Below are 25,601 nucleotides of genomic sequence, written 5' to 3'. Positions count from 1 at the left end.
TTTTTAAAATAGTTTTATTAATCATATTTATTCATTTTTTAATGTTAAGTAATGTTATAATATAGTTTTGAACTGCTTGTGGTTACTATTAAGTTTTCAAATTATTATTATTATTATTTTTTTTGGCGGGTTCGTTGAATTGTATTAAATCTTGACCAAAAATCCTAATAATCTAACGAAATCATTATAATTATTAATGGTAATATAATATAGGGAGCCTCTAACAACAATAACAAAACATTCAAACAAATATTGTCCCTGTTTTTTAATTAAAAGATAATAACAAATGAGATTTTAGTGATATTTAGACAACTCAAATAGGAAATGTCCCCAGTTGCCTTTTCAGAAATCTGGTCACCTTAGTTTAATACTATATCTAATATAATAAATATATTCATAATTATTTTGATGCATTTATTGTTTGTTTGTTTGTTTGTTTGTTTGTTTGTTTTTGACATGTTCAGATCACACTATGACAGATAGTGTCAACAAACTTGATGAGCTAGTAAAAAAAGGGCGCGCAGTTGCTGCAGCCCTCGATGAGGTGTATGACCGCAGCCAAATTGATGCCCTCATTAAAAAAAAACGTACTGAACCTGCACAAATGGACCTTTGTCAGATAGTCAAACAAGGACAGACGATTATTCAAGGACTTGGCCACGAGAGTTCCAAGAATAATCTCAACCATATTCTGAAGGAATCCAGAGAGCTGTTTGACCAACCAAACAAAAATGACCCAAAGGTCCAACCAGTCATGGTAAAGTAATATAATGTAGTTTTTGAACATCCAAATTTTAAGGCAATCAGTATAACATTTGACTGAACAATTTAAGAATATTATTAAATTGATGGAACATTAGATATTATGTAAATATTTTAAATTTTAGTATTAATTTTTACTACCATTCAGACAGTCATAATCCTATCAATTTTGGTATCCATAACAAAACGTCAGATTTTAATGATGCACAGATATAGTGTAATGTTGGATTTTCACAGACAAAGAGGAAAAAAAGGATCCAGTCCAGCTGTAAAGTCAAGTGTAAAATAAGAGAGAAGTCATGTCTGCAAAGGACAGAATCTCCTACTTCACATGGTAAGGTTTTGTCATCCTAAAGGAAAATAATGTATTATAATTGTACATTAGATTTTTAAATAACAATGATGTTTTGACTTACTTTTACATTCAGATTCAAGGGTCAGCCAATCAAGGGCATGTCCAAAGCCAACAGAATCTGTTCCAGACCAGGGTCCAGATCATGGTTGGTTAGGCCTATTTGATTTTTTTAGATTTTTATTTATTTATTTATTTATTTATTTATTTTTACATTTATTAGGTCTTTTTGTAAATTCATGTCTTTATTTTTGGATATAAATGATATGCAACTACATTTTTCATGATGTGCAAAGATCCCCATATGAGCCCCAGTAGCCCCAAATGATTTTGATCTATGATACTTATATAAAATGCTTTGTCTAAACTTAACTGTGCCGTACATTGTGACAAAAAGCAATTATCTGTAGTAAGGTAACTGCACTGTCACATTAGACAGGAGACTGTTTTGTTACTCTCAGTGGTGTACATAATTTGCAATTGTTTTTTTGGGGGGGTGGGTGGGTCACAGATTCTCTTCTACACGAGTTGCAAGACCTGCTGTCAGTGGCTAGTTCTACCCTTCATTGTGAGAGTACCCCACATTCAGCATCATTGCATTGGGGCACTAGGACAACAGCTTCATCAGAAAGATGGAGGGAGGCTAGACCCTTGTTAATCAGCAACAGACTTGCAACAGAGCATATCACAACACAGTTGTGTTCACAGTGCAAGGCAAAGGTGGCGGTGGTCAAATGCAAAGACTGTTTGCCTAAACAATACACCTGCATTGACTGCGACTGTGCTATACACCGTACACAAGTGTTTCACAACAGAAGCACTATGATTTCAGGCTTCCACAAGGCTGTACCTCCCACCACAGTGGTAAAGCAGAACTCTGATGGGCAGTATTTTCACCATCATGAAGGTACTGTCTTATTTTAGTTTTTGAATAATTACTTTCTAATAAATGTAATTAAAAATGTAATTCTTAAAATAGTCACATAAATATAAGCTGCCATTGTCAAACTTTCTTTTAAATTTTTTATTGAACTTGCGAAGTTATGAACTGAAACAATTTTTTTTATGTTTGCTTGTTTTTTTGTAGATCGACTCTTACCAATGGCACTACCTAATTCCATATGCAGTTGTGGTGAAGAAACGTACAGTGTTGGCATAGGGAGGTCCATTACTTTAATTAACATGAAGGGTAAGTGTGAGTGCGTGCTAGTGAGTCCGTGTGAGTGAGTGAGTGTGTGAGTGAGTGTGTGAGTGAGTGTGTGAGTGAGTGTGTGAGTGTGTGAGTGAGCGTGTGAGTGTGCGAACGAGCAATTGAGCGAGTGTGTGTGGGAGCAAGAGTGTGAGCGAGTGAGTGAGTGTGTGTGAGTGAGTGAGTGAGTGTGTGAGTGAGTGTGTGAGTGAGTGAGTGAGTGAGTGAGTGAGTGAGTGAGTGAGTGAGTGTGTGAGTGAGTGTGTGAGTGAGTGTGTGAGTGAGTGAGTGTGTGAGTGTGTGTGTGTGAGTGAGTGTGCGAGTGAGTGTGCGAGTGAGTGTGCGAGTGAGTGTGTGTGAGTGTGAGTGTGAGTGAGTGTGCGAGTGAGTGTGAGTGAGTGTGAGTGAGTGAGTGTGCGAGTGTGTGAGTGAGCGTTTGAGTGTGAACGAGAAATTGAGCGAGTGTGTGTGTGAGCGAGTGAGTGTGTGAGTGAGTGTGTGAGTGAGTGTGTGAGTGAGTGTGTGAGTGAATGAGTGTGTGAGTGAGTGTGTGAGTGAGTGTGTGAGTGAGTGTGTGTGTGTGCGTGTGAGTGTGCGTGTGAGTGTGCGAGTGAGTGTGCGAGTGAGTGTGCGAGTGTGAGAGAGTGTGTGAGTGTGAGTGAGCGTGCGAGCGTGAGCGTGTGAGCGAGCGTGTGAGTGAGTGTGTGAGTGAGTGTGAGTGAGTGTGCGAGCGAGTGAGTGTGCGAGCGTGAGCGTGTGAGTGAGTGAGCGATTGAGTCAGTGTGAAAGCGAGTGAGTGAGCGAATACTAACATCTGCCCTTTCATTTATGCATGTTTATTATTTGAAAATTAAATGCATTTATGTACTCCAATTTTTTAAATGTCTTTGGCCATAATTACTATTTTGCTATTTATTTTTTTAATAAATGTAGCAGTAATTAAGCTGCTACACATTTACTGCAGTAGCCAATTTGTGTATTTCTGTTGGTTGATATTAAACCAACATGTTGGTTTGCTTTACGAGCACATTTCATATGCTATAGTATGAATAATATCAGCACCTGATTTGTATAATTTGTTTAGATTATTCTTGTCTATAGAAGACAAAATAATATATAAGTCATTGGCTGAAGCTGTCTTTATGCATTTAAATGTGTGTACTCCGCTTGGGCCATCATTTGCATTCTATCATTACTCATCTAATTTACTGAAAATTATTTTATAGGTCGCTACGAACTGTCTTTGCCCCATCTTCACTGTCCTATATGCAGAGAAACATGGATACCAGGTGTGGTAGAAATGCAGAACAGTGGTTACTGGCCTGCAACCATGAACGCCTGTACCATCTATGATGAAGAAGTCTTCATGTCATTCGAAGACCTAAAAATGGCTGCTCCAGGAATGTCCCGTTTAGCATTCTTAAGAATGCTTAACATGAAGACAGAGCACTATGGCAGAGTGAGTACCTTTCTCATACACTGAGCATTAAAATTGTGTATTGACAATAGAAACAAATGTCTATTGTTGAGCTCCAACCTCATACGAGCAAAGCAGGAGATGAGCAATGTAGGGTCCTGTTTACTCCTAGTTTGAGATGCATTTTGGTTGATCAGATCACAAATAGACGAAGGAGACACATTCTCATTTACATCTGTATTTTAAATCTGTCTTTACTATGACAGCAATCTGGTCAAATTAGTTTTTCGACTACCTCTGGAAGTGGACAAGCTCAAAATGTTTTAGACCTGTATTTAGTGGCGTCCACTTATGATCAACCAAATTACATCTTAATACCAGGTGTAAACAGAAACATAAATGTGCTCAAACCAGCCCATCTGGAAACAACAATTATCCATTTGATTATCTAGTAATCAACCAATCATGCAGTGTAGTTAATAAACTTAAAATGGTTTACAATAATGATCTAAATGTTAAAAGCTACTGACTCCAGGATTTCCACACACATAACTGTCTCTAGCATTTACCCAGAATGGTGACCAAAAAAAGTGGTCTGTGAGTAAAAACACCTTGATGATGAATAACAATTGTCAGACTGATTCAAACTGACAAAGTTTATGGTAACTCTTTTGTAAAATTGTGAGCAGAAAATAATATCCTTTTAGAATGGCTTTTTGCTATTTTGTTTGCACAATGAGGACCTACATAATATTATTCTTTCTGTTTTAATGTTTAAATGTGATCAGTATATTTAACTTATGGAGGATAGTAAATGTGGAAAAGACTTATATTAGAGTCTTTAAATTTTAGGTTTGTTCATTGTTTCCATGCATCTTCTAGACTGGCACATTATGTGGTGATGCGTTTCTGAAGAGCTATTTCGAATGGAACATCTGCCGTTATGAGGTTGAAAAGATCTGCGGTGAACAAAATTTCAAGTGCCCAGCTTGTTCCCCTCTAATGCTGGCAGTTGCTGTGGACGGCAACAGAAAACTTCATCGGTTCAAAAAGGCTGGGAAGTAAGTGTTTAGTTGTTGTTATTGGCTGAATTTTACTTTTTGTATTTTTTTATACTATTATGACTTAAAGGTGTCATGAACTGGCTTTTTTAATTTTTTTATACTGTTGTCTGAGATCAACTAATGACGTTTGTGTGGTTTTTATATTGAAATACATAACTAATAAGTAATAGGCTATTTTCTACACTGGTTTTGAGGCTCACTCCAAAACGCTGGGTTTTGATGGGCCCACAGCTAGGATTGGAGAAGATTTGCATATTTAATGAGCTTCAGCTCCGCTGTCATATCTATGCCCCTGTCAGTTCACATGTGGGAGAGATTATTTTAAGAGCAGCAACTGCAAAGATTCTCTCGATCACAGGCTTGTAAACGTCTTTATCAAGCGCAAACAATGATTTATTTCTCGTCCACCCACGATTGATTGGAATATTATTTCTGTATTACATGGCCCATACCATCGGTCGATATAAGTGCGAACTGTACGCACACACACGTGCGCGTACGTACACGGGCGTACGTTTTATTACACAGCCCACGGACTATTATTACTACATATAAAAAAGACGTTTTACTCACATAAGTTTATTGCACCATTCCTTTCGGATCCAATATAGAAGGAACAGCATTGTGTCTGAAAATCCAGCACCTGAGACTTGTTTACAAACAATTCCGCAGTGAAATGAAGCGAAAACATGCATTCTTCCCCACGTTCATTAAAAATAAAATTAAGTATCACACATTCCGAATATTAGGATATGAAGTAAGCTTATGCAGCGACTGTACTCTTCCACAATATCTTGCTATCTTCTTCCATGTGTTTATTGCTGCTGGCTAGCGATCGACCGAACAGCTCCATGAGTCGGTGGACGGGGTTGCTAAATTACACGTGCTGTAGAGGCGATGTTTCGTCGCGCGATGACGTAAGGATGAAGCACATGATCATTTTCTGGGCCTGGTGTCTGTAAAAGCTTTTCTTTGACTAACAAGGAAGTTTTCAGCTCTGAAACTTACAGTAAATATTTTTATATTACCATGACCATTTATAGATAAAAAGCTCAAGGGAAAGTTGATTTCTCAGTTCATCACCCCTTTAATGTCTTATGTCAGTAGTATTACAAAGACCATAGAGAAGAATGTTTCATACTGTGAAGATTTTCTATTCATACCTTTTCTATTATTGTCACAACAGTTCTTTGAATAACCCTGAAGTTGTTTTTTCTTAAGATTGTGTTCATTGTTGTTTAAAAATTTAATTTGTTTTATTAGTTCAGAGGGCTCTGCCTACTTCGAAGGGTTGTTTCTTTGCAAAGATGATGAGGTTTCCTCTTTTGTTCAATATATCCGTGAAAAAGTGCAACACGTAAGTCTACTATATTGCCTCAGATTGCTTGCATGTACACATTATGATTCATGATTTGTTTGTGAAAAGTGTTATACACTGATTTCACATACAAAGTCATGTGTACACAGTTCATGAATCAGGCATATCGGCTTGTTTTTTATGTCTATCCCAAAAGCCAGATTTTCCTTTTATTATTTTGTATTTCATTTAGGTGGGAGGCAAAGGTGTCTGTGGATCTGCAGAGTTTGCAGCTGCAAAAGAGTTTTCCAGAAAGACCAGCAGTAAACTGGATGAGGAGGGAATTGAAGTCGCTGTCTGTAGGCATGGTGTTCTTTTGAAGGCACTCAATATGTTTAGAGGAGAGATCTATGCATATCCTTTGTACTTGCAGAAAGAGCTCTGCACAGAAAATGCAACTTTCTTTTGTGCTGACATCATGTGCAAATACTGGCCATACCTAATCAAAGTTTGCCAGGCCTGCCCGGAACTGAGAAATCTTCTGAACATGAAGCCATTCCTCTCAGTAATGCATGCGAAAGTACATGGCATAAAATGTGAGGTATTTCACACCAAAGTGTTCATATTGCCTCTTTTAAATGTTGTTATATATTCTGATAAAACCTTCATGTAATACACTTTTCCTCTCTCAATAGATCAAATGGAGTGGAAGCTTTCAAACTGGTGCTGCATATACCATGGGGGAAGAAGTGGAACAAGCGAATAGCTTTTTATCAAGGATTGGTATAAGCACTAAGTTCATGTTCAAAGCAGGTTAGTATGTTTATTTGTATCGTGGCCCTCAATTAACTATATTCCAAATATTTACATTTTCAAATGAGACTTTGTTGTTAAGTCTATATATGAAATTAGTTTGTTTTGATTGACAGGACGCACAGATTTGCTCACATTGCAGTGCATGAGGTGGAACAAAATGAAGGTTCAAAATATGTGCCAAACTCTTTGCACAAGATACCAAAAGGCAATCTTTATTTATATTATTCTTTATTATCTGTTAAATGTGAAGCATCAATCTCTTCTAAAGTGCCAGGAAAGTATTTGAATGAATGTTTGTTTTTAGGCATTTCCTCACAAAATGTTGTCTCGTCTTCATCCAAGTCAAAATTATAGACAGACACATTATTGAATTGTTCAAATCATTGAATTGTTCAACATTCTGATTATACCTTTCAAATATTCAGAGCACAGTTTGGAAAAATGTATGTGAACTCCTAGACTAATGACTTCTACAAAAGCTAATGACAGTTACAGTAATCCAGACTGTAGATCAATAGATGTGCTGTGGAATGACCACTACAGATCTATCCACACCACATATCCTAAAATATAAATGAAATGAAGCAGTTCTATAGGGAAAAGTGGTCAATTTATGTATAAAACCAACTAATCATATAATCTTGCCATTGTAACAAACTACATTACTGGTTTGTAGGGCTGTAACGATACACCAAACCCACGATTCGGTTCGTATCACGATTTTTGACCCACGGTACGATACAAACCTCGATATGGGGGGGACAAAACAGTTTTATTCTGTACAGTATTCTGTAGCCTATTTTGCTGTCAATACCATATATCTGTATGGTCAATAGGCTACTGCCGACGTTTTCTTTGCGGTACCAATAGGCAATATATATTTAACATGAAGTATAGGGCCTCCTGTACATCAATACCAACAGAAACGCCGCGTCAGACACGCTTCTGGTGTGCAAAGAAAGAGAAAACGCCACGCAGCCGCCCCGCGGATGACACGCAACAGAAACGCCGCGTCAGACACGCTTCTGGTGTGCAAAGAAAGAGAAAACGCCACGCAGCCGCCCCGCGGATGACACGCAACAGAAACGCCACGTCAGACACGCTTCTGGTGTGCAAAGAAAGAGAAAACGCCACGCAGCCGCCCCGCGGATGACACGCAACAGAAACGCCACGCTCACACCACGTTGCCAGCCGGTTGGGGAAGCTTCTTGAAACACTTAACAAGTGTTTCTTAACTTAACAACACGGCAAATTGTGTGGGTCTTGTCAACTACACGATTGCCATCCTTGTTCTCCACCGGGTAGCTGAAATGTTGCCATACTGCTGACTTAAAAGTTGGACCTGGACAGGAAGGATAATTCTGGCAGTTGGAAGGGGTGTGTTGCGATTCTGCCTTCTCACATCGCGATACAGGTTCGTGGGCCTGCGTATTGCGATTTCGATTTCATATCGCATATCGTTACAGCCCTACTGGTTTGTATGTTTCAGACTCAGCAGAATCTCAAAAAAGAGACCGAAAGCCTACAAGACATGAAAACGGAACTGGCTGTAGATGATGGTGTACTCCATCAGTGGGTCACAGATGTACAGGAGTGGGCCCACACTAGTATGTAACCGCTACAATAAGTACATTTATACTGTCATTTTGTGTACAATTGCAAAACACTATCACTGCATTGTGCTACAACTTGTAATTGATCAAACAGTTTTAGTTTATTAAAATTTACATGTAATTTTTTTACAGCAACTGTTAGGGACAGTGATGCTGCAATCCAGCCAATAAGGAACACAATAGAAGAATTGTCTTTGTGCATTAAACAACGGCAGCATCGTCTTTACAGACACACCGGTAATTTAAATTTTTAGGAATGAACGTATTCATTTACTTAGGCATTATTATTAATACTACTATTATTGTTGTTCAAAATAACAAATGGCAAAAAAATGCCAATGTCCATTGTGTTTCAGCCACAAACAAAGGACGAAATAAAATAAGAAGAAAAATAAATGAGGAGAGAAAAAAGCTGGCTTCTGCAGTTGAGCAGTACAATGACCTTGCTGACCCTTCCCTTAACATTCTGTCTGTTGAGGAGGTCCTTCAAAATGACTATGTTTTCCCCTGGCAGCTAGCAGTACAAGGTCAGTGAAGCATAGCGTCAGTATTCACATTGAAATATTTAATCAATATTTATTTTATTGACATTAATTACCTGTATTATGTAGATGGTGTCAACCTCTTAACAAAGAAGAAGGTCTTTGACAAGGTGATGCTAACTCAACGACTACAGGAAGAACTGATTATTCTCATTCAAGAGGCAAAGCAGCACTGGCTTTATCTAAGAAGTGAAGAACACAAACTGAACCGTTTGCTTGACAGCATCATTTCAGATGGTAAGAACCTAAAAATGTTACATTATTTCATAATTACAATTCATAAAATACATAATTTTTTGATCCCAAATGAAATAATTACTTCTGTCATGTTTGTTTGTGTGTTTGTTTTCTAGTTAACCCCTGGAATCTTCCAGACGATGGGATTCAAGGACTTCGGTGTGTGTTGCAGAGAAAATTACATCAGCTAAGAGCTCACCAGGACACTGTCAAAAGAAGTTATCATGCAATAGACAGCATAACAGAACATATTACTGTTGAAGAATGTGAACATTCAAGCTTGCCAGAACACCCGGAAGACCTTTACTCAAGCAGTACTGATCAGAGCTCTGATGAAGATGATGAACTTTTGCTGTAGTTATTAATATAAATAACATGCTAAATACCTTGCATATTATTAGTCTCTCTTATGCTATCTATTACTCACCTTCTGCTTCTCAGTCTTTCTGTTTCCTCTCTTTCACTTATTTTTAAAGAGGTGGTTGCATGCAATTTCACTTTTTTAACTTTAGTTAGTTTGTAATGTTGCTGCTTGAGCATAAACAGTATCAATCTAAGCGTTTTTCGGAGGGATGGGCTTCATAGACGCAGGAAGCAAATGAGCCATTCAAAGGAAAGTGGAGACAGCAGGTCAAATATATGGCATTTAAAAAAAAAAGAAGTGTTGTTATACATGTTATACTGTACGACATGTTATACTGCGCCCCATAAACAACCAAGCCTAGAAAAAAAATGCAACCACCCCTTTAATCTTTCCCTCTTTGTGTCTGCAAATGAGTGCTTGCACCATGGGAGAAAAAAAAAGATGAACTTAACCTGAGTAGGAAGGGGTATTAAGAAGCTGACATTAAGTTATCCATTTTGTTATTTTTGTCTCGCTGGGATTGGGGGATGTATGGGAAGTGTTTTGAGACATGTTTTTTTGTTGTTGTGTTAAATAGAAGATTATTTCAAATTAACAATGATGTTAAATAAAAAAGTGGACATATTTACGTGTGTGTGTGTGAGTGTGTATTAAGAAAAAACAGCTATAGTTGTAATTTTAGTGACAAATGATTTGGTATACAAGTATTGGTATACTTTTCTACTACAAGCTAATTTTTACATTTTTATTAATACAATTATTTTAATCATTAATAAATGGTTTAGTTCTTCATGAGCCATACATTAATTAATGAGTCATACAATAACTCAGTATGTGTGCATTAGTTAAGAATGAATTAATGCTTATTAGTGCACCTGTATTGTAAAGTGTTACCATCTGCAATTTAATAATTTATGTAATAATGAACAAAATATCTAAGGTGTCAGTGTGTTTAGATGTTAAAACCACAAAATTAGTGTAAACCCTCAGATTTATATGACAACAGTATGACTTTAAGAAGGAAACTTCTGTGTTATGCAAAACAGTAATGGGTACAGGGGAAAAAATGCAATGAAATGAATTAGTAAGCTTATGGTGTATCCGCAATTGACGACAAAACAACAGTAATTAAGACAATACATATGCCTTTCTAAAAGATCCTTTAAAAGAGGTTGCTGTTGATATGGGTAAAATAGTGTTTGTTCAGTACTTAGCTAATATGAAATTTGGGACAACAATGCAACAGTAGTGGCCCCTGTAAGAGCAACAAAATTCACATTTCAAATGGCTGTAACTTAAAGTCCAGTTAGTGTATCAAAGACAAAATCTGCAGGAGAACTACTTATGCTATGTGTACTAAATAATTTGGGCACAGTTTCCAGACATATAGTGGGTACGGAAAGTTTTGAGACCCCCTTAAATTTCTCACTCTTTGTTATAATGCAGCCATTTGCAAAAATCATTTAAGTTATTTTTTTTCTTATTAATGTTCACATAGCACCGCATATTGACATTTTTGCAGATTTATTAAAAAAGAAAAACTGAAATATCTCATGGTCCTAAGCATTCAGACCCTTTGCCCAGTATTTAGTAGAAGCGCCCTTTTGATCTTATACAGCCATGAGTCTTTTTGGGAAAGATGCAACAAGTTTTTTACACCTGGATTTGGGGATCCTCTGCCATTCCTCCTTGCAGATCCTCTCCAGTTCTGTCAGGTTAGATGGTAAACGTTGGTGGACAGCCATTTTCAGGTCTCTCCAGAGATGCTCAATTGGGTTTAAGTCGGGGCTCTGGCTGGACCATTCAAGAACAGTCATGGAGTTGTTGTGAAGCCACTCCATTATTTTATCTGTGTGCTTAGGGTCATTGTCTGGTTGGAAGGTGAACCTTCGGCCTAGTCGGAGGTCTTGAGCACTCTGGAGAAGGTTTTCCTCCAGGATATCCCTGTACTTGGCCGCATTCATCTTACCCTCGATTGCAACCAGTCGTCCTGTCCTTGCAGCTGAAAAACATCCCCCGATCCCCCATAACATGATGCTGCAACCACCATGCTTTACTGTTGGGACTTATTGGACAGGTGATGAGCAGCAGTGCCTGGTTTTCTCTACACATACTGCTTATAATTAAGACCAAAAGTTTTATCTTGGTCTCTCACCATCTTGTAGTCCTTCAGGTGTTTTTTTTTTTAACAAACTCCATGCAGGCTTTCATGTGTCTTGCACTGAGGAGAGGCTTCAGTCATGCTACTCTGGCGTAAAGTCCCGACTGGTGGAGGGCTGCAGTGATGGTTGACCTTCTACAACTTTCTCCCATCTCCCGACTGCATCTCTGGAGCTCATTCACAGTGATCTTTGAGTTCTACTTTACCTCTCTCACCAAGGCGCTTCTCCTCCGATTGCTCAGTTTAGCCATACAGCCAGCTCTTTGACCTTATGATTCTCATTTGTTCTGACATGCACTGTGAGCTGTAAGGTCTTATATAGACAGGTGTGTGGCTTTCCTAATCAAGTCCAATCAGTAAATCAAACACAGCTGGACTCAAATGCAGGTGTAGAACCATCTCAAGGATGATCGGAAGAAATGGACAGCACCTGAGTTAAATATATGAGTGTCACAGCAAGGGTCTGAATACTGAGGACTGTGATATTTCAGTTTTTCTTTTTTAATAAATCTTCAAAAATGTCAACAATTCTGTTTTTCTGTCAATATGGGGTACTGTGTGTACATTAATGAGAAAACTTTTTTTTTTAGCAAATGGCTGCAATATAACAAAGAGTGAAAAATGTAAGGGGGTCTGAATACTTTCCGTACCCACTGTATATGGAAAGGTGGTATAACACAATGGTTCCCAAACCTGTCCTGAAGGACCCCTAGCACTGCACATTTAGCATGTTTCCCTCATCAGAAACACCTGATCCAACTCATCAGCTCATTAGTAGAGATGGCAAGACCTGGGTGTGTCTGATAAGGGAGACATACAAAATGTGCAGTGCTGTGGGTCCACCTGGACAGGTTTGGGAACCACTGGCATAATGTGCTTTTTGTTGTTGGTTTAGTTTTTTTTCCAAGTGCTCACAGTAAAATATAAAATATCAGCCTTTCCCTCATATAAAACGTTGCACAATTAACATATTTAGACATCAATTTGTCCATTAGAGAAATTATTTCACATTTATCGCTTCATTACAAAACGTTTTAAACTACATTACCCATATGTCTCCTTCAGTCTATCAATGGAAGAGGGAAACATGGTACTGTAGTTCTTTGAAGTATGAGGAAATGCTTAGGCTTAGGATCTCGGTAAAATAATTATTTCTTACAACATAGAGACTATTTATAGTTAACTTAATGTATTACTAACATAATAATGACACCAAAACATATTTTGTAACGTGAAACACCGTTGTATATGGGTTTAAAGATTGTCCAACCACAGCGAGTTCTGCGTCATAGACACAGCCAATGACAACCCAGTTGAACAGAGGCGTCACACTTACTTTTCCATTTATGGTAAATTACAGACCTTTTCCGCCGACTGAAGTGATAGATTCCTCAAATATGTATTTCTTCTTACTAAATAAATGTAAAAAGGGACAGCTCTAGTAATTCGAATGAACGATGATACAGAAAATAAATGGAATGTCTGCAAAAGTAATTTACCTAATTTAAAGTATGTTTAACAGTTTGACACAGTCACATGCCTATTAAAAGTTTTGCCACAAAAAAATTCCAACATAAACCACTTTGACAACATTACATTACGTCTCCATTCTTTGATATTTGAAGCAGTTTTTGTGTAATTACCAAAATATATATTTCTGTCTTAACTACTTAAAGATGTTAAATAATTTATTGATTGTAGCACTAACACTAGCTGTAGTTCAACAGCAGCACTGGAGTCTTCTTGGTCTACAGAGTGAGTGTAATTGGATAGATTAGATATACAGACAGACAGACAGGCAGGCAGGCAGGCAGGCAGACAGACAGGAAGACAGACAGACAGACAGACAGACAGACAGACAGATAGATAGACAGACAGACAGACACACAGACAGACAGACAGATAGATAGATAGATAGATAGATAGATAGATAGATAGATAGATAGATAGATAGATAGATAGATAGATAGATAGATAGATAGATAGACAGGCAGATAGACAGACAGACAGACAGACAGACAGATGATAGATAGATAGATAGACAGACAGACAGACAGACAGATAGATAGATAGACAGACAGACAGACAGACAGACAGACAGATAGATAGATAGACAGACAGACAGACAGACAGACAGATAGATAGATAGACAGACAGACAGACAGACAGACAGACAGTTGTTAATGCAAGTCAGTACAGTGTTACCTTGAATAGATTTTGGGACAGACTCTTGAGCAGTCGCTGCTGTAACAGAGGCTCTGGAGTGGGACAGAACAGCAGCACTGGAGTCTTCTTTGTCTACAGAGTGAGTGTAAGTGGATAGATTAGATATACAGACAGACGGACAGACAGACAGATAGATAAATAGACAGGCAGACAGGCAGGCAGGCAGGCAGACAGACAGACAGACAGACAGACAGACAGACAGACAGACAGACAGACAGACAGTTGTTAATGCAAGTCAGTACAGTGTTACCTTGAATAGATTTTGGGACAGACTCTTGAGCAGTCGCTGCTGTAACAGAGGCTCTGGAGTGGGACAGAACAGCAGCACTGGAGTCTTCTTGGTCTACAGAGTGAGTGTAAGTGGATAGATTAGATATACAGACAGACAGACAGACAGACAGACAGACAGGCAGGCAGGCAGACAGGCAGGCAGACAGACAGACAGATAGATAGATAGATAGATAAACAGACAGACAGACAGACAGACAGTTGTTAATGCAAGTCAGTACAGTGTTACCTTGAATAGATTTTGGGACAGACTCTTGAGCAGTCGCTGCTGTAACAGAGGCTCTGGAGTGGGACAGAACAGCAGCACTGGAGTCTTCTTTGTCTACAGAGTGAGTGTAAGTGGATAGATTAGATATACAGACAGACAGACAGACAGGCAGGCAGACAGACAGACAGACAGACAGACAGACAGACAGACAGACAGACAGAATCTATCAACTAAATAGATTATACATAATTACCTTTAGACATCTCCAGGATCCTCTTTTTTATTGGTGGCTCGAGGGTGTTAGAGGATTGAGACTTGGGTTGAGAAGGGTTGAGATCCACTGGCGTAAGGATCAATGTAAAAAGATCCTCCACGCCAGTGCTCTCACTGGGACCCTCCCCTTCAGGAACCACTGTGGCATTTATTTCACTGTCCATGGCAGAATATTTCACTATACAAATAGCAGAGCAAATCACATCAATTTCAATAGCATATCTTTAAGGCTAAGCTTCACACCACAGCCCCATTAAACTAAGTAGTAATATTTAATATTGCTATTTAAGACACACATAACACATAAAAGTAGGACAACCTAATAATATAATAGTACAATTAAACAAATTTTAAACTGTAATTTGCCTTGATATGTTTGCTTTCACTATACAATAAGGTTGAATTCATTAAAGCAAGTTTGACCACTTAAAAGAAAACACTGGAATTACCATGTTTATCTTTATAAACAAAAGTATGCTATTGGGATCACAAAAAATGGGATCACACAGCCATCATAATGCAAATGAAATCTCTAAGAGATGAATGCAGTTTTGTGAACAGGGTGCAAATCAATTCCAGAAGAAACAAAGACCTTAGATACTGGAGGAAACAGCTGGTCAAGTGTCTACATTAAAATGAGCCTGATATTGACATGACCTGAAAAGCTGCTCAGTAAGAAAGGAACCATTGCTCCAAATGTCAAACCTTAATGAAATAACACTACTTTACATTGACTGGCATTAAATTGGTTTCACTAAGATATGGTTAAAACTGCAACATGGAAAATCTGTAGCTGGACAGTTACCTTTTAGAACACTTGAAAAAATATTTGTCATTGTGTCGATTGACACTTTCTCCTGTGGGGATAAAAAGGAATAGGGTGTTATTACATCCGCTGTAAAACACCCCGACACATCCCTTTTCCCCAGGAGAAGCAGAGGATATTTCCCCATGGCATGAAATTTGTGCATCTGTAATCACAAGGGTAAAAAATTAGTCTGACATGAAAAGGAAAATGCTGAAAATTACTTTTGTTTAAATTAATAAGGGATTGCACAGGTGCCTGTCATATAATTAGAATTTTTAGAAGTTTTTTTATTTCACTATTTCCATTCAAAAAGTGAAACTTGTATATTATATTCATTCATTACACACAGACTGATATATTTCAAATGTGTATTTGTTTTAATTCTGGTGATTATAACCGACAACTAAGGAAAATCCCAAATTCAGTATCTCAGAAAATTAGAATATTGTGAAAAGGTTCAATATTGAAGACACAGCCACACTCTAATCAGCTAATTAACTCAAAACACCTGCAAAGGCCTTTTAATGGTCTCTCAGTCTAGTTCTGTAGGCTACACTATCATGGGAAAAACTGCTGACTTGACAGTTGTCCAAAAGATGACTGAGGACAAGACACAAAAGGTTATTGCAAAAGAGGCTGGCTATTCACAGAGCTCTGCATCCAAACAAATTAATAGAGAGGCGAAGGGAAGGAAAAGATGTGGCAGAAAAAAGTGTACAAGCAATAGGGATTACCGTGCCCTGGAGAGGATTGTGAAACAAAACCCATTCAAAAATGTGGGGAGATTCACAAAGAGTGGACTGCAGCTGGAGTAAGTGCTTCAAGAACCACTATGCACAGGCATATCTAACAACAGACAGAGTCAGAAGAGTGTCATCTAGGCTAAAGACAAAAAGGACTGGACTGCTGCTGAGTGGTCCAAAGTTATGTTCTCTGATTAAAGTAAATTTGCATTTCCTTTGGAAATCAGGGTCCCAGAGTCTGGAGGAAGAGAGATGCACACAATCAACGTTGCTTGAGGTCCAGTGTAAAGTTTTGACAGTCAGTGATGGTTTGGGGAGCCATGTCATCTGTTGGTGTTGGTCCGCTGTGTTTTCTGAGGTCCAAGGTCAACACAGCCATATTCAAGGCAGTTTTAGAGCACTTCATGCTTCCTGCTGCTGACCAACTTTATGGAGATGCAGATTTAATTTTCCAACAGAACTTGGCACCTGCACATAGTGACAAAGCAACCAGTACCTGGTTTAAGGACCTGTTCTTAATTGGCCAGCAAACTCGCCTGGCCTTAACCCCATAGAAAATCTATTCGGTATTGTGAAGAGGAAGATGTGATATGCCAGACCAAACAATGCAGAAGAGCTGAAGGCCACTATCAGAGCAACCTGGGCTCTCATAACACCTGAGCAGAGCCACAGACGGATCGACTCCATGCCACGCCGCATCGCTGCAGTAATTCAGACTAAAGGAGCCCCAGCTAAGTATTGAGTGCTGTACATGCTGATACTTTTCATGTTCATACTTTTCATTTGGCCAAGATTTCTAAAAAATCCTTTCTTTGTATTGGTCTTAAGTAATATTCTAATTTTCTGATAAACTGAATTTGGGATTTTCCTTGGTTATCAGTTATAATCATCAAAATTAAAAGAAAAACATTTGAAATATATCAGTCTGTGTGTAATGAATGAATATAATATACAAGTTTCACTTTTAGAATGGAATTAGTGAAATAAATAATGATATTGTAAATATTTGACCAGCACCAGTAATATATATATATATATATATATATATATTTTTTTTTTTGCTAAAGCCATTGTAACACACACACACACACACACACACACACACACACACACACACACACACACACACACACACACACACACACACACACACACACACACACACACACACACACACACACACACAATACAGTTCATCGTGCTTCATACTCGGGAAGGCCAACTTTGACATGTGAATGTATTTAATTAATATAGTGACTTACCAGAACATTGGCTGCATTTACAAGTTTGCAAAAATTGTTTCCTTTTTTCATGTTTTTTACCCATTTGTCGTTTATTTTTTGTTTGGCAGCTTTTGTTGCCTTTTTCATTTCCTGCTTTTGTCCACAGTGCTTGCAGGTTTTGCAAGCCACAGATATGTGGACATTGCATGACCCGCATTCTTTAAAAGTGGACCCAGGCATCCTGTGATAAACAAAAAGTACACATTTTTCCATGAGCATACATATAGCAAGTAATTCACTTTAATGTTGTATTATTGTTATGCTTCTAAAAACAAGTAAAATGCCCATGTTGATTAACGCTGCCTGTTTTGAAATGTCATAAATTAGTTAGTAAATTAGTAATAAGAAAATCCACTCTGACCTAACGAGCTCATACAACATGCTAAATTATTAATGAAGCCTAAAAAGATCACGTTAGATGATGATTAGTAATGTATAATCAACGTGATTTTGCATATGGATAACATAGCACGTCTAATGTTACGCGGCTAAGTTAAGTTACACATTTTAATACATCATTTCAAAGAGTTTAACAGATCACTGAGAAATAGCATATCAAGTGACATCTAATACTGAATAACTAATATAAAAGTACTTAATTTATAATCTACTTTCAATACAATATCAGAGAACAACCAAAAAAGAAGGAAAACGTACTTTTCTTACCTGTTAGCTATTTTTTCTTTGAACTTTTCGCGTAGGCCTACGCAATTCGCGGGAGATTGTGCAAAAGGAGAAACACCGGAAATGCAAGCGCAAAGCTGATACAGTTATTATTATTATTATTATTATTTACTTACATGATAAAATAATTTAAAAATGCAACACAAAAATACACAGATTTTTGTTAACAATAATAATAATAATATAGATATTTATTTATGTGTTTTCCCCGGTTGTCGCTCATATATATATATATATATATATATATATATATATATATATATATATATATATATATATACTCGATCTTGACTATCTATATATAGCCTACAAACGGTTAATATGCACAATTACCCTAACAGTCTAAAATGATGTGCCCATTCAATATATAACATAACAATAAATAACAAATCCAATGCAATATTGATGCCACAGTTGTCTCACAAACCATACCAATAATTATAATTGGCAAACGGTACAGAGGAAGTTATTGACATGGAGTCGACAACTGGAATTCCAATAATAGCAGTCTTCTTAGGCAGAAACGAAACGGCGTGAATCATACGCTACTCTGCACTTTGAGTTAATTTGGACGCCAATTAATGTATTATTATTATTATTATTATTATTATTAATATAATAATAATAATAATAATAATAATAATAATAATAATAATAATAATAATAGGCTAATAATAATACAAATGTTACGTACAATCTGATCAATATGAGAAACATGTAAAACACAGTTTTGTAGTCAGTAGGCTAATAATGCAGACGGTGATATTAAATTACCAAATTCAACATAAATTTGCCTATACTTTGCTACTGGAAAGCAGAATGAATGCAGCATTAATGCAACGTGTTTTCCCCATCGAAACCCGTAGGCTACGTGTTGCGTTCATATATTTTTGGCTCATCAAAAAGGATTTTGATATTTTAATGATCACTGTTTTCTCACATTACGGCAGTTTAAGGGTTGCACTAATGATTCTAGCCTGTCATCACCCTCCGTCTGCTGCTTGATCTACATCAGTGTTTAAAATTAAGTGGTGCAACAAATCGATTTAAAATAAAAGCCATAGGCTACATACAAACCATAGAATAACGTTCAACTATAAAATAACGTTTGCTTAATTTAATCATTATTGGTGCAAACAGTGTTTACATTAAGCGTTTTAAATGCGTCACACTATTTAAGTGAGCAGGTATGAGTAGTAATAGGATTCAGCTTATGACAAAAAGATTTATGGCTTTGACCTTTTGACCTTTTGCCCGATTGAACTTCCGGGGTCACGGTCATGGAGGGGTTTCCGGTATGATTTATGACGTGACCTTTTGACCTTCCGGGGGTTATGGGGATTACGGGTATAATTTATGATGTGCCCTTTGACCTTCCGGGGTTGGTGGGGATTACCGGTGTAATATATAATGTTTTGACAGATGTTTTTTATCCTTTGAAGTGGGTATGATAAAGTTTTTATCCTTTGAAGAGGGTATAATATATGATGTTTTGAAGTCGTTAATAATATATGAAGTCGTTAATAATGATAATATATGTTGTTTTTTATCCTTTGAAGAGGGTATGATATATATTTGTGACGGAAAGTTTTATCCTTTGAAGTTCGGGCTATCAGGACCCTCCTCCTCCTCATTCCCTATTATCATGCTGTACTGTGAAGTGTATCTCACACAAGCCTTCTCTGTTAAGTCTTATATGTTTTTAAAATAATAGAAACGAAAATCTACCCCGCAAAAGTTGAATGTTTATAAAAATAGTTTAATAAAAAACAATAATGAACCAACCATCTCGGTTTTAAATAAAATGGAGTCACAAAAATTAGCAAATTGTATCAAAAAGTGTTTATAGAGTCAAAGTAAAAAAACACACTGGTTATAAAGCAATACAATGTATGAAACGGTTCACACAAAATCATTTAGAGATATTATTTAGCAATATTTAGTGAACCTGCATCTAACATTCCACATCTTTTAAAAACAAAGCTCCCATACCATGTAGGCATCCTATTTCCTGAATATCTCCCGAAGCAGCCTCTCTTACCCATGGGTCGGGTGTGTGCGTTTGCAATCCTGACAGCTTGTTGTTTTTAATATCTATACCGCTTCAGATCTCACCTAAAATACGGACTCGTTCTACCCTTTTGAAACGTAGCTCATCCATGGTTGTCGGGGGTGTGTGACAGTATGCCGTGAAATATGCTACACTGTATCACAGGTCACAACACGCTAGTGACCTGTGAGGCAAAAAGTCATAGTGCAATGATGCCATCTATTGGACACAGCGGCCTATTTTTCCTACAATATATGCCGGCTTCTATATAAATAAAGCTGTCTGCGTGTCTGGGAAAACCATAGATATTTTGGAGATACCATCAAAATCATTTAGAGATATTTAGACAGTCTGCATCTAACATGGCACATCTTTTTTAAAAAACATAGTTTCTTAACACGCATCCGAATGTCTCCGAAGCGGCCTCTCTCACCCGTGGGATGTGGTGTGTGCGTGTGTATTGCGACAGTTGCTAGCCGTAAATATCTACACCGCTTCAGATCCCTGGTAATATACGAGCCAATTATCCCATTTTGAAACGTAGCTCATCCACGGGTGTTGGGGGTGTCTGACAGCAAGCCGTGTAAGGCCCCACAGGTCGTGACCTGTGAGACGAAAATTCATAGTGCAATGACGCCATCTATTGGACGCGGCGGTGTATTTTTTCCTACAAAACAGGTTATCTACCATATAAATAAAGCTGTCTGGGTGTCCGGGAAAACCATTGATATTATTTTGGAGATACCATCACGGCTCGTCATCCCTCTCAGCAAAAATGCAAAACGGTATGTATTTTTTTTTCTTTATATTTAATGCTATAATGCTTTGAACATACAATTTGGTTATTAACATGTTTTATCTGTTATAAGTATAATCAGCCTTATTGCTTTAACCGTCGTTCTACTGCTATAATGGTTTATTTGTGGATTTCAAGCATGCATTGATGGTCTGATGTTTTTTCTGCGACATACTCGCTTTAAATCCATATCAGTTTAATATAAATGTTGTGTGGATTGTTCTACTGCTATAATGGTTTATTTGTGGATTTCAAGCATGCATTGATGGTCTGTAACATACTCTCTTTAAATCCATATCAGTTTAATATAAATGTACTACCGCTATGACGTTTTAAAACATATTTTGTGACAGACGCAACTTATTAATGTAGATTGTAAATCTGATTGTAATTAGATTTCATTTTAAAAATATATCAAAAAGACATATTCTGGCCTCACTATTTGTTTTTTAAATCCGTACGTGGTGCGACCGTTCGGTTAGGTTGTTCTATCCGCTTAAATCTTATATCAAATTAGTTTTTTACCAGTACGTGATTATAATGGGCTTTTATTATGAAAATGTCGGTCTAACAGGAAGCGGCCGATAGCCGCTTAGCAGCTATGCTGCGATTATCTATTCTATTTATGTTTTTTTAATTCTGCTTACGCTAAATCGTTATTCACCGTTGCGTTATCTTTGTTTTTTATTAAGGCGGCATAGCGTTACTGTTTACCCTCGTGGTTATGAAGCACGGCCCCTGTTAGGAAAAACGTGGTTTAGCTTAGCGGCGCGTGCTACATTGCTAACAGCTCTTAAACCTTATGATATCCTCTAGCAAAAGTAGTTTTGATGTTTATCCGGTTCACAAGGGCGATCGATCTGTTTTTTGATATATCTACGGTATATTTTAAAAAACATAAAATCATGTTTTAGTCGCCGTCTTAAACGCCTACGGCTCTCCGGCGCCACCGGCCGTCCCGGAGTTAAAACTATATCCGGTAATGGTGAAATTGCGCACCCTACCGTGCCGGAGTGATATAACACACCACATCGCTGATACGGGCGACAGCCGGCTCTCCAGCGCCACCCGCTCCCCCGGAGTTAAAACTATATCCGGTTATGGTGAAATTGCTCACCCTAGTGCGTCGGAGTGATATAACATTCTGAAAATAATGTTTTATTTCAGGATTCAGCCATTATACGTCATCTATCTGTAGGCGGGTCATCAAACAGGCGTATAAAACGACTCACAATTGTTTTCCATTCATAACAGAGGTTTTTCCCGGCAGGTTTGGATATTGAAACCTAGCAGCGATCTTTTTTCTATTCATTCATAAATTATAAAACGATCTTATTTAAATTTTCTTGCTCTCTTTAATTATTTATTTATTTTTATTTACAGCGACCGCTCAGACGATCAACGCGGACAGCACTGCGGACGGTAAAATAAAACCGTAGCAGCTATATTTTTATGTATATATTTTTGTATATATTTATCTCTCAATGTTCTATGAGAAAACAACCGTATTTATTTATTTATTTTAGATTTCATTTATTTTCTAACTCAACCAGACTTCCCGCTGGTCGACCTCACTGGAGAAGACGATGAAGAGGAGACCGTCAGCGTAACAGATAGCCAAGACGGACCAGACCCTGCACCGCCGCAGCACACTGAGAATCAAGTAGTCCCTACCACATCGAGTTTAGACCAGACCTCTGAACCTAGCGACGAGCCTTTGAGAAAGAAGGCCAGAGAATCGCTTTGCCCTCCTCCCCCGCAGAACAGTCCGGCGCTGAGTTGTGACAGTCTATTTCCCGACGGTGAGATTAGCTACATTATTTTATTTAAACTCAATTTCTACTATTCCATTAAGTTTTTTTGTTATATTTCTACATGGCAGGGCCTGGTGGAAGTACCGACGACGCGGCTAACTGGAATACGCCTCAACGTGCCGCTTGGGTCAGTAGTTCTTGGACGAGCTCAAACGCCGGTCATACCCCATATCCTTTTCAGTCGCCATCGGAACAAGACATCGAAGTCCAAGAGGCGTCGCCTGTGCCTAGCCCCGCTGACACCCCACACACTGATACACCTTCTATAGAGACATTAGGTCAACAGTTTAGCACCAGCCATGAGGCTATAAACAGGAGATTGATTGAGCTGAGTAGCGAGTCACGCGACACAAACAGGAGATTGATTGAGCAGAGTAGTGAGTTGCGTGACGCAAACAGGAGATTGATTGAGCTGAGTAGTGAGTTGCGCGACACTCGACGTAGATTAGATGCATGCGGGAGTGAGGTTCGAGCCTCACGTCTCGAGACGCGCCGCCATGATGATTTCATTCAAAATATGTACTGCGAAATATTTCGCTGTATCCATACCATGAAATCAATCCTGGATGTGGAATCTGATAGAAGGGGTCGACAGTTAGCCCAATACCACCGTGAATTGGTACTTATGTTTCATCATCTTATTCACGTCCTCATAGATACAATGGATGAGTAAACATTTACATGTAATACATTAAACTTTTATACCTTAGTTGTTTTTCTTTAGCCAACATGTATTGATTTTATATACCATCTATTTTTCTACATATATACTCTACGATATTTCATATATGCTTTTTTATATTTTCTACATATATACTCTATGATATTTCATGTATGCTTTTTATATTCTATGATATTTCATGTATGCATTTTTATATTCTATGATATTTCATGTATGCTTTTTATATTTTTCTACCAATACCCTATAATATTGTTATATTTCATGTATGTTTTTATATTTTTCTACATATGGTCTATGATATTTCATGTATGCATTCCACATATACTCTATGATTGTGAGATATTTCATGTTTTAGTCTGAAATCTAAAATGGATGGATCAAAAAGCTTTTGCGCAGACGACACAGAACTGTCACCAGACGAGATTGATATGCTAAGTATACTACCGGATGATCTTTTAACACCTTCAGATTCTTTAGAACAGTATTTGTTTAATCTAGATTTCCCATCAACCTCGACCGATTTGGATCTTTTTGAATTAGCCGTAAATTCAAACGTGAATTAGTACGATCATGCGCTAAGCATAGACAATAATCCTGTTGTACAATACGGGGGCGTTTTAAATAATCAACTACCAACGCGTACTGACGACGACATTACAGAACAGCCTGTCGCCGATGATAATTCACAACCGTCGACCGGGGGAGCGAGACCAGCTTCAGGTAATGTCGATGCTCTACTTGTGACTGACCCTGCCGTACAGACTCGATTAAGCAGTACGGACGTTGATACGCTGATTCGAGAAGGAGGGTTAGTAACGGTTATCATGTTTTACCACGACCTCGTTTCAATAGCGTGTCGTTGAGAAGAAGCATGAATCTGAGAGAGATTAACTCTACAGATTTGGCCTCTTATCACACCCGCTTACACGACTTGCTGAGCGAGATCGTCGGCTTTGCTAGAGAAATCGGTAGCGACGCTCCCGCGATCAATATGACCATGTCCGCACCCGCTCTACAAACACCCGTCAGTGGTGTTTTAACATCGGGTAATGATTACAGCGTCGATTTACTAATGGAACAATTTGAAAAAGTTTTACAGAGCAACGATGGGTTATTATCGGACGACGTCGTCGAGATCGACGCCACCGTAGCCATGAACAGACAAGGAGGGGGTCGTCCTCGTCGTAAACTTACAGATTTAGCCGTCTGTCAGGTCATCAAAAAGAAAAAGAGCTGCTTATTTACCCCCATAAATTTATCAAATAATTTATGCTTTTCTATTTGTCTCGCTCGTTTTCTTAACCCTCAACTACCCGAGAACGAGTTAGAAAAACTGGCTACCTCCATCCAAAACGCTGCCGGCTTCTCAATCCACAACCCGATCGCTCTTAGCGACATAGCCTCGTTTGAACGAGCGCTAGACATTAAAATCGTCGTATTTCACAGATCGAACGCCATGATCTTAGAAACGTACAAAACCTGTGACGATCCCCATCCCAAAACGACGTTCCTGTATCTGTATAACAATCATTACTACATGATATTGAGTCTGACCGGCTTCTTAGGTTCGTCATACGTCTGTCAATTTTGTTACAAAAGTTACACCAGCCCCAGAACCCATCAATGTAAACACGCCTGTAATATCTGTTTTGACGTTGATTGTCATAGGTTTCCTAAAAGAACCATACATTGTCCCGATTGCTCGCGTTACTGTAAATCGAGCTATTGCTTCGAAATGCATAAAAAAAACTCACCTCCGGGTCAGGAATACCCCGCCTGCGATATCATAAAATACTGTAAACTATGCGGCAGACGTTACAATGTAAAAGGGGGTGAGAAGAATACAAACCACATATGCCCCGCGGACAAATGCGTCCATTGTCGTGAGGAACTGGCGGATGGTGGGGTGCATCAATGTTTCATACAACCCCT

The 25,601-nt window shown here is 38.1% G+C and overlaps 2 protein-coding genes and 1 long non-coding RNA gene across 3 annotated transcripts; 2 read left to right on the top strand and 1 right to left on the bottom strand.

Moving 5' to 3' along the window:
* Positions 1-557: 557 nt before the first annotated feature.
* LOC137075957 (uncharacterized) lies at positions 558-10,261 on the top strand. Its single transcript, XM_067444904.1, has 16 exons — positions 558-757; positions 1,000-1,096; positions 1,191-1,262; positions 1,626-2,021; positions 2,202-2,303; positions 3,530-3,762; positions 4,603-4,781; positions 6,048-6,141; positions 6,335-6,682; positions 6,777-6,894; positions 7,011-7,102; positions 8,387-8,504; positions 8,643-8,747; positions 8,867-9,037; positions 9,122-9,289; positions 9,406-10,261. The coding sequence occupies exons 1-16, from the start codon at positions 605-607 to the stop codon at positions 9,645-9,647; spliced, it is 2,688 nt and encodes an 895-aa protein (XP_067301005.1). The 5' UTR covers positions 558-604; the 3' UTR covers positions 9,648-10,261.
* A 3,215-nt stretch (positions 10,262-13,476) lies between these two features.
* Positions 13,477-18,113, bottom strand: LOC137075838 (uncharacterized). The gene is made up of 7 exons (XM_067444792.1): positions 17,623-18,113; positions 15,615-15,780; positions 14,790-14,987; positions 14,558-14,650; positions 14,291-14,383; positions 14,020-14,112; positions 13,477-13,562 (listed from the first exon to the last, which is right to left on the bottom strand). The coding sequence occupies exons 1-7, from the start codon at positions 17,860-17,862 to the stop codon at positions 13,477-13,479; spliced, it is 969 nt and encodes a 322-aa protein (XP_067300893.1). The 5' UTR covers positions 17,863-18,113.
* A 3,549-nt stretch (positions 18,114-21,662) lies between these two features.
* On the top strand, positions 21,663-23,642 carry LOC137075956 (uncharacterized). The gene is made up of 3 exons (XR_010905129.1): positions 21,663-22,595; positions 22,727-22,975; positions 23,056-23,642. It is a non-coding gene; the product is annotated as an uncharacterized lncRNA (long non-coding RNA).
* Positions 23,643-25,601: the final 1,959 nt, after the last annotated feature.

This window comes from Pseudorasbora parva, chromosome 5 (genome assembly GCF_024679245.1).
Source record: "Pseudorasbora parva isolate DD20220531a chromosome 5, ASM2467924v1, whole genome shotgun sequence".
NCBI lineage: Eukaryota > Metazoa > Chordata > Actinopteri > Cypriniformes > Gobionidae > Pseudorasbora > Pseudorasbora parva.
Note: the sequence above shows the minus strand (reverse complement) of the source record. Positions and strands in the feature narration are given on the sequence as shown.

What these genes read in the sequence shown, in the direction of transcription:
- LOC137075957 (XM_067444904.1), top strand. Translation starts at nt 605, where the DNA reads ATGGACCTTTGTCAGATAGTCAAACAAGGACAGACGATTATTCAAGGA. An exon ending in AGAATCTCCTACTTCACATG is followed by an intron (nt 1,097 to 1,190) that starts GTAAGGTTTTGT and finishes TTTTACATTCAG; the next exon opens with ATTCAAGGGTCAGCCAATCA. An exon ending in AGACAGAGCACTATGGCAGA is followed by an intron (nt 3,763 to 4,602) that starts GTGAGTACCTTT and finishes TGCATCTTCTAG; the next exon opens with ACTGGCACATTATGTGGTGA.
- LOC137075838 (XM_067444792.1), bottom strand. Translation starts at nt 17,862, where the DNA reads ATGCTCATGGAAAAATGTGTACTTTTTGTTTATCACAGGATGCCTGGG. An exon ending in TGTCCCAAAATCTATTCAAG is followed by an intron (nt 14,384 to 14,557) that starts GTAACACTGTAC and finishes CTCACTCTGTAG; the next exon opens with ACCAAGAAGACTCCAGTGCT. An exon ending in TGTCCCAAAATCTATTCAAG is followed by an intron (nt 14,113 to 14,290) that starts GTAACACTGTAC and finishes CTCACTCTGTAG; the next exon opens with ACAAAGAAGACTCCAGTGCT.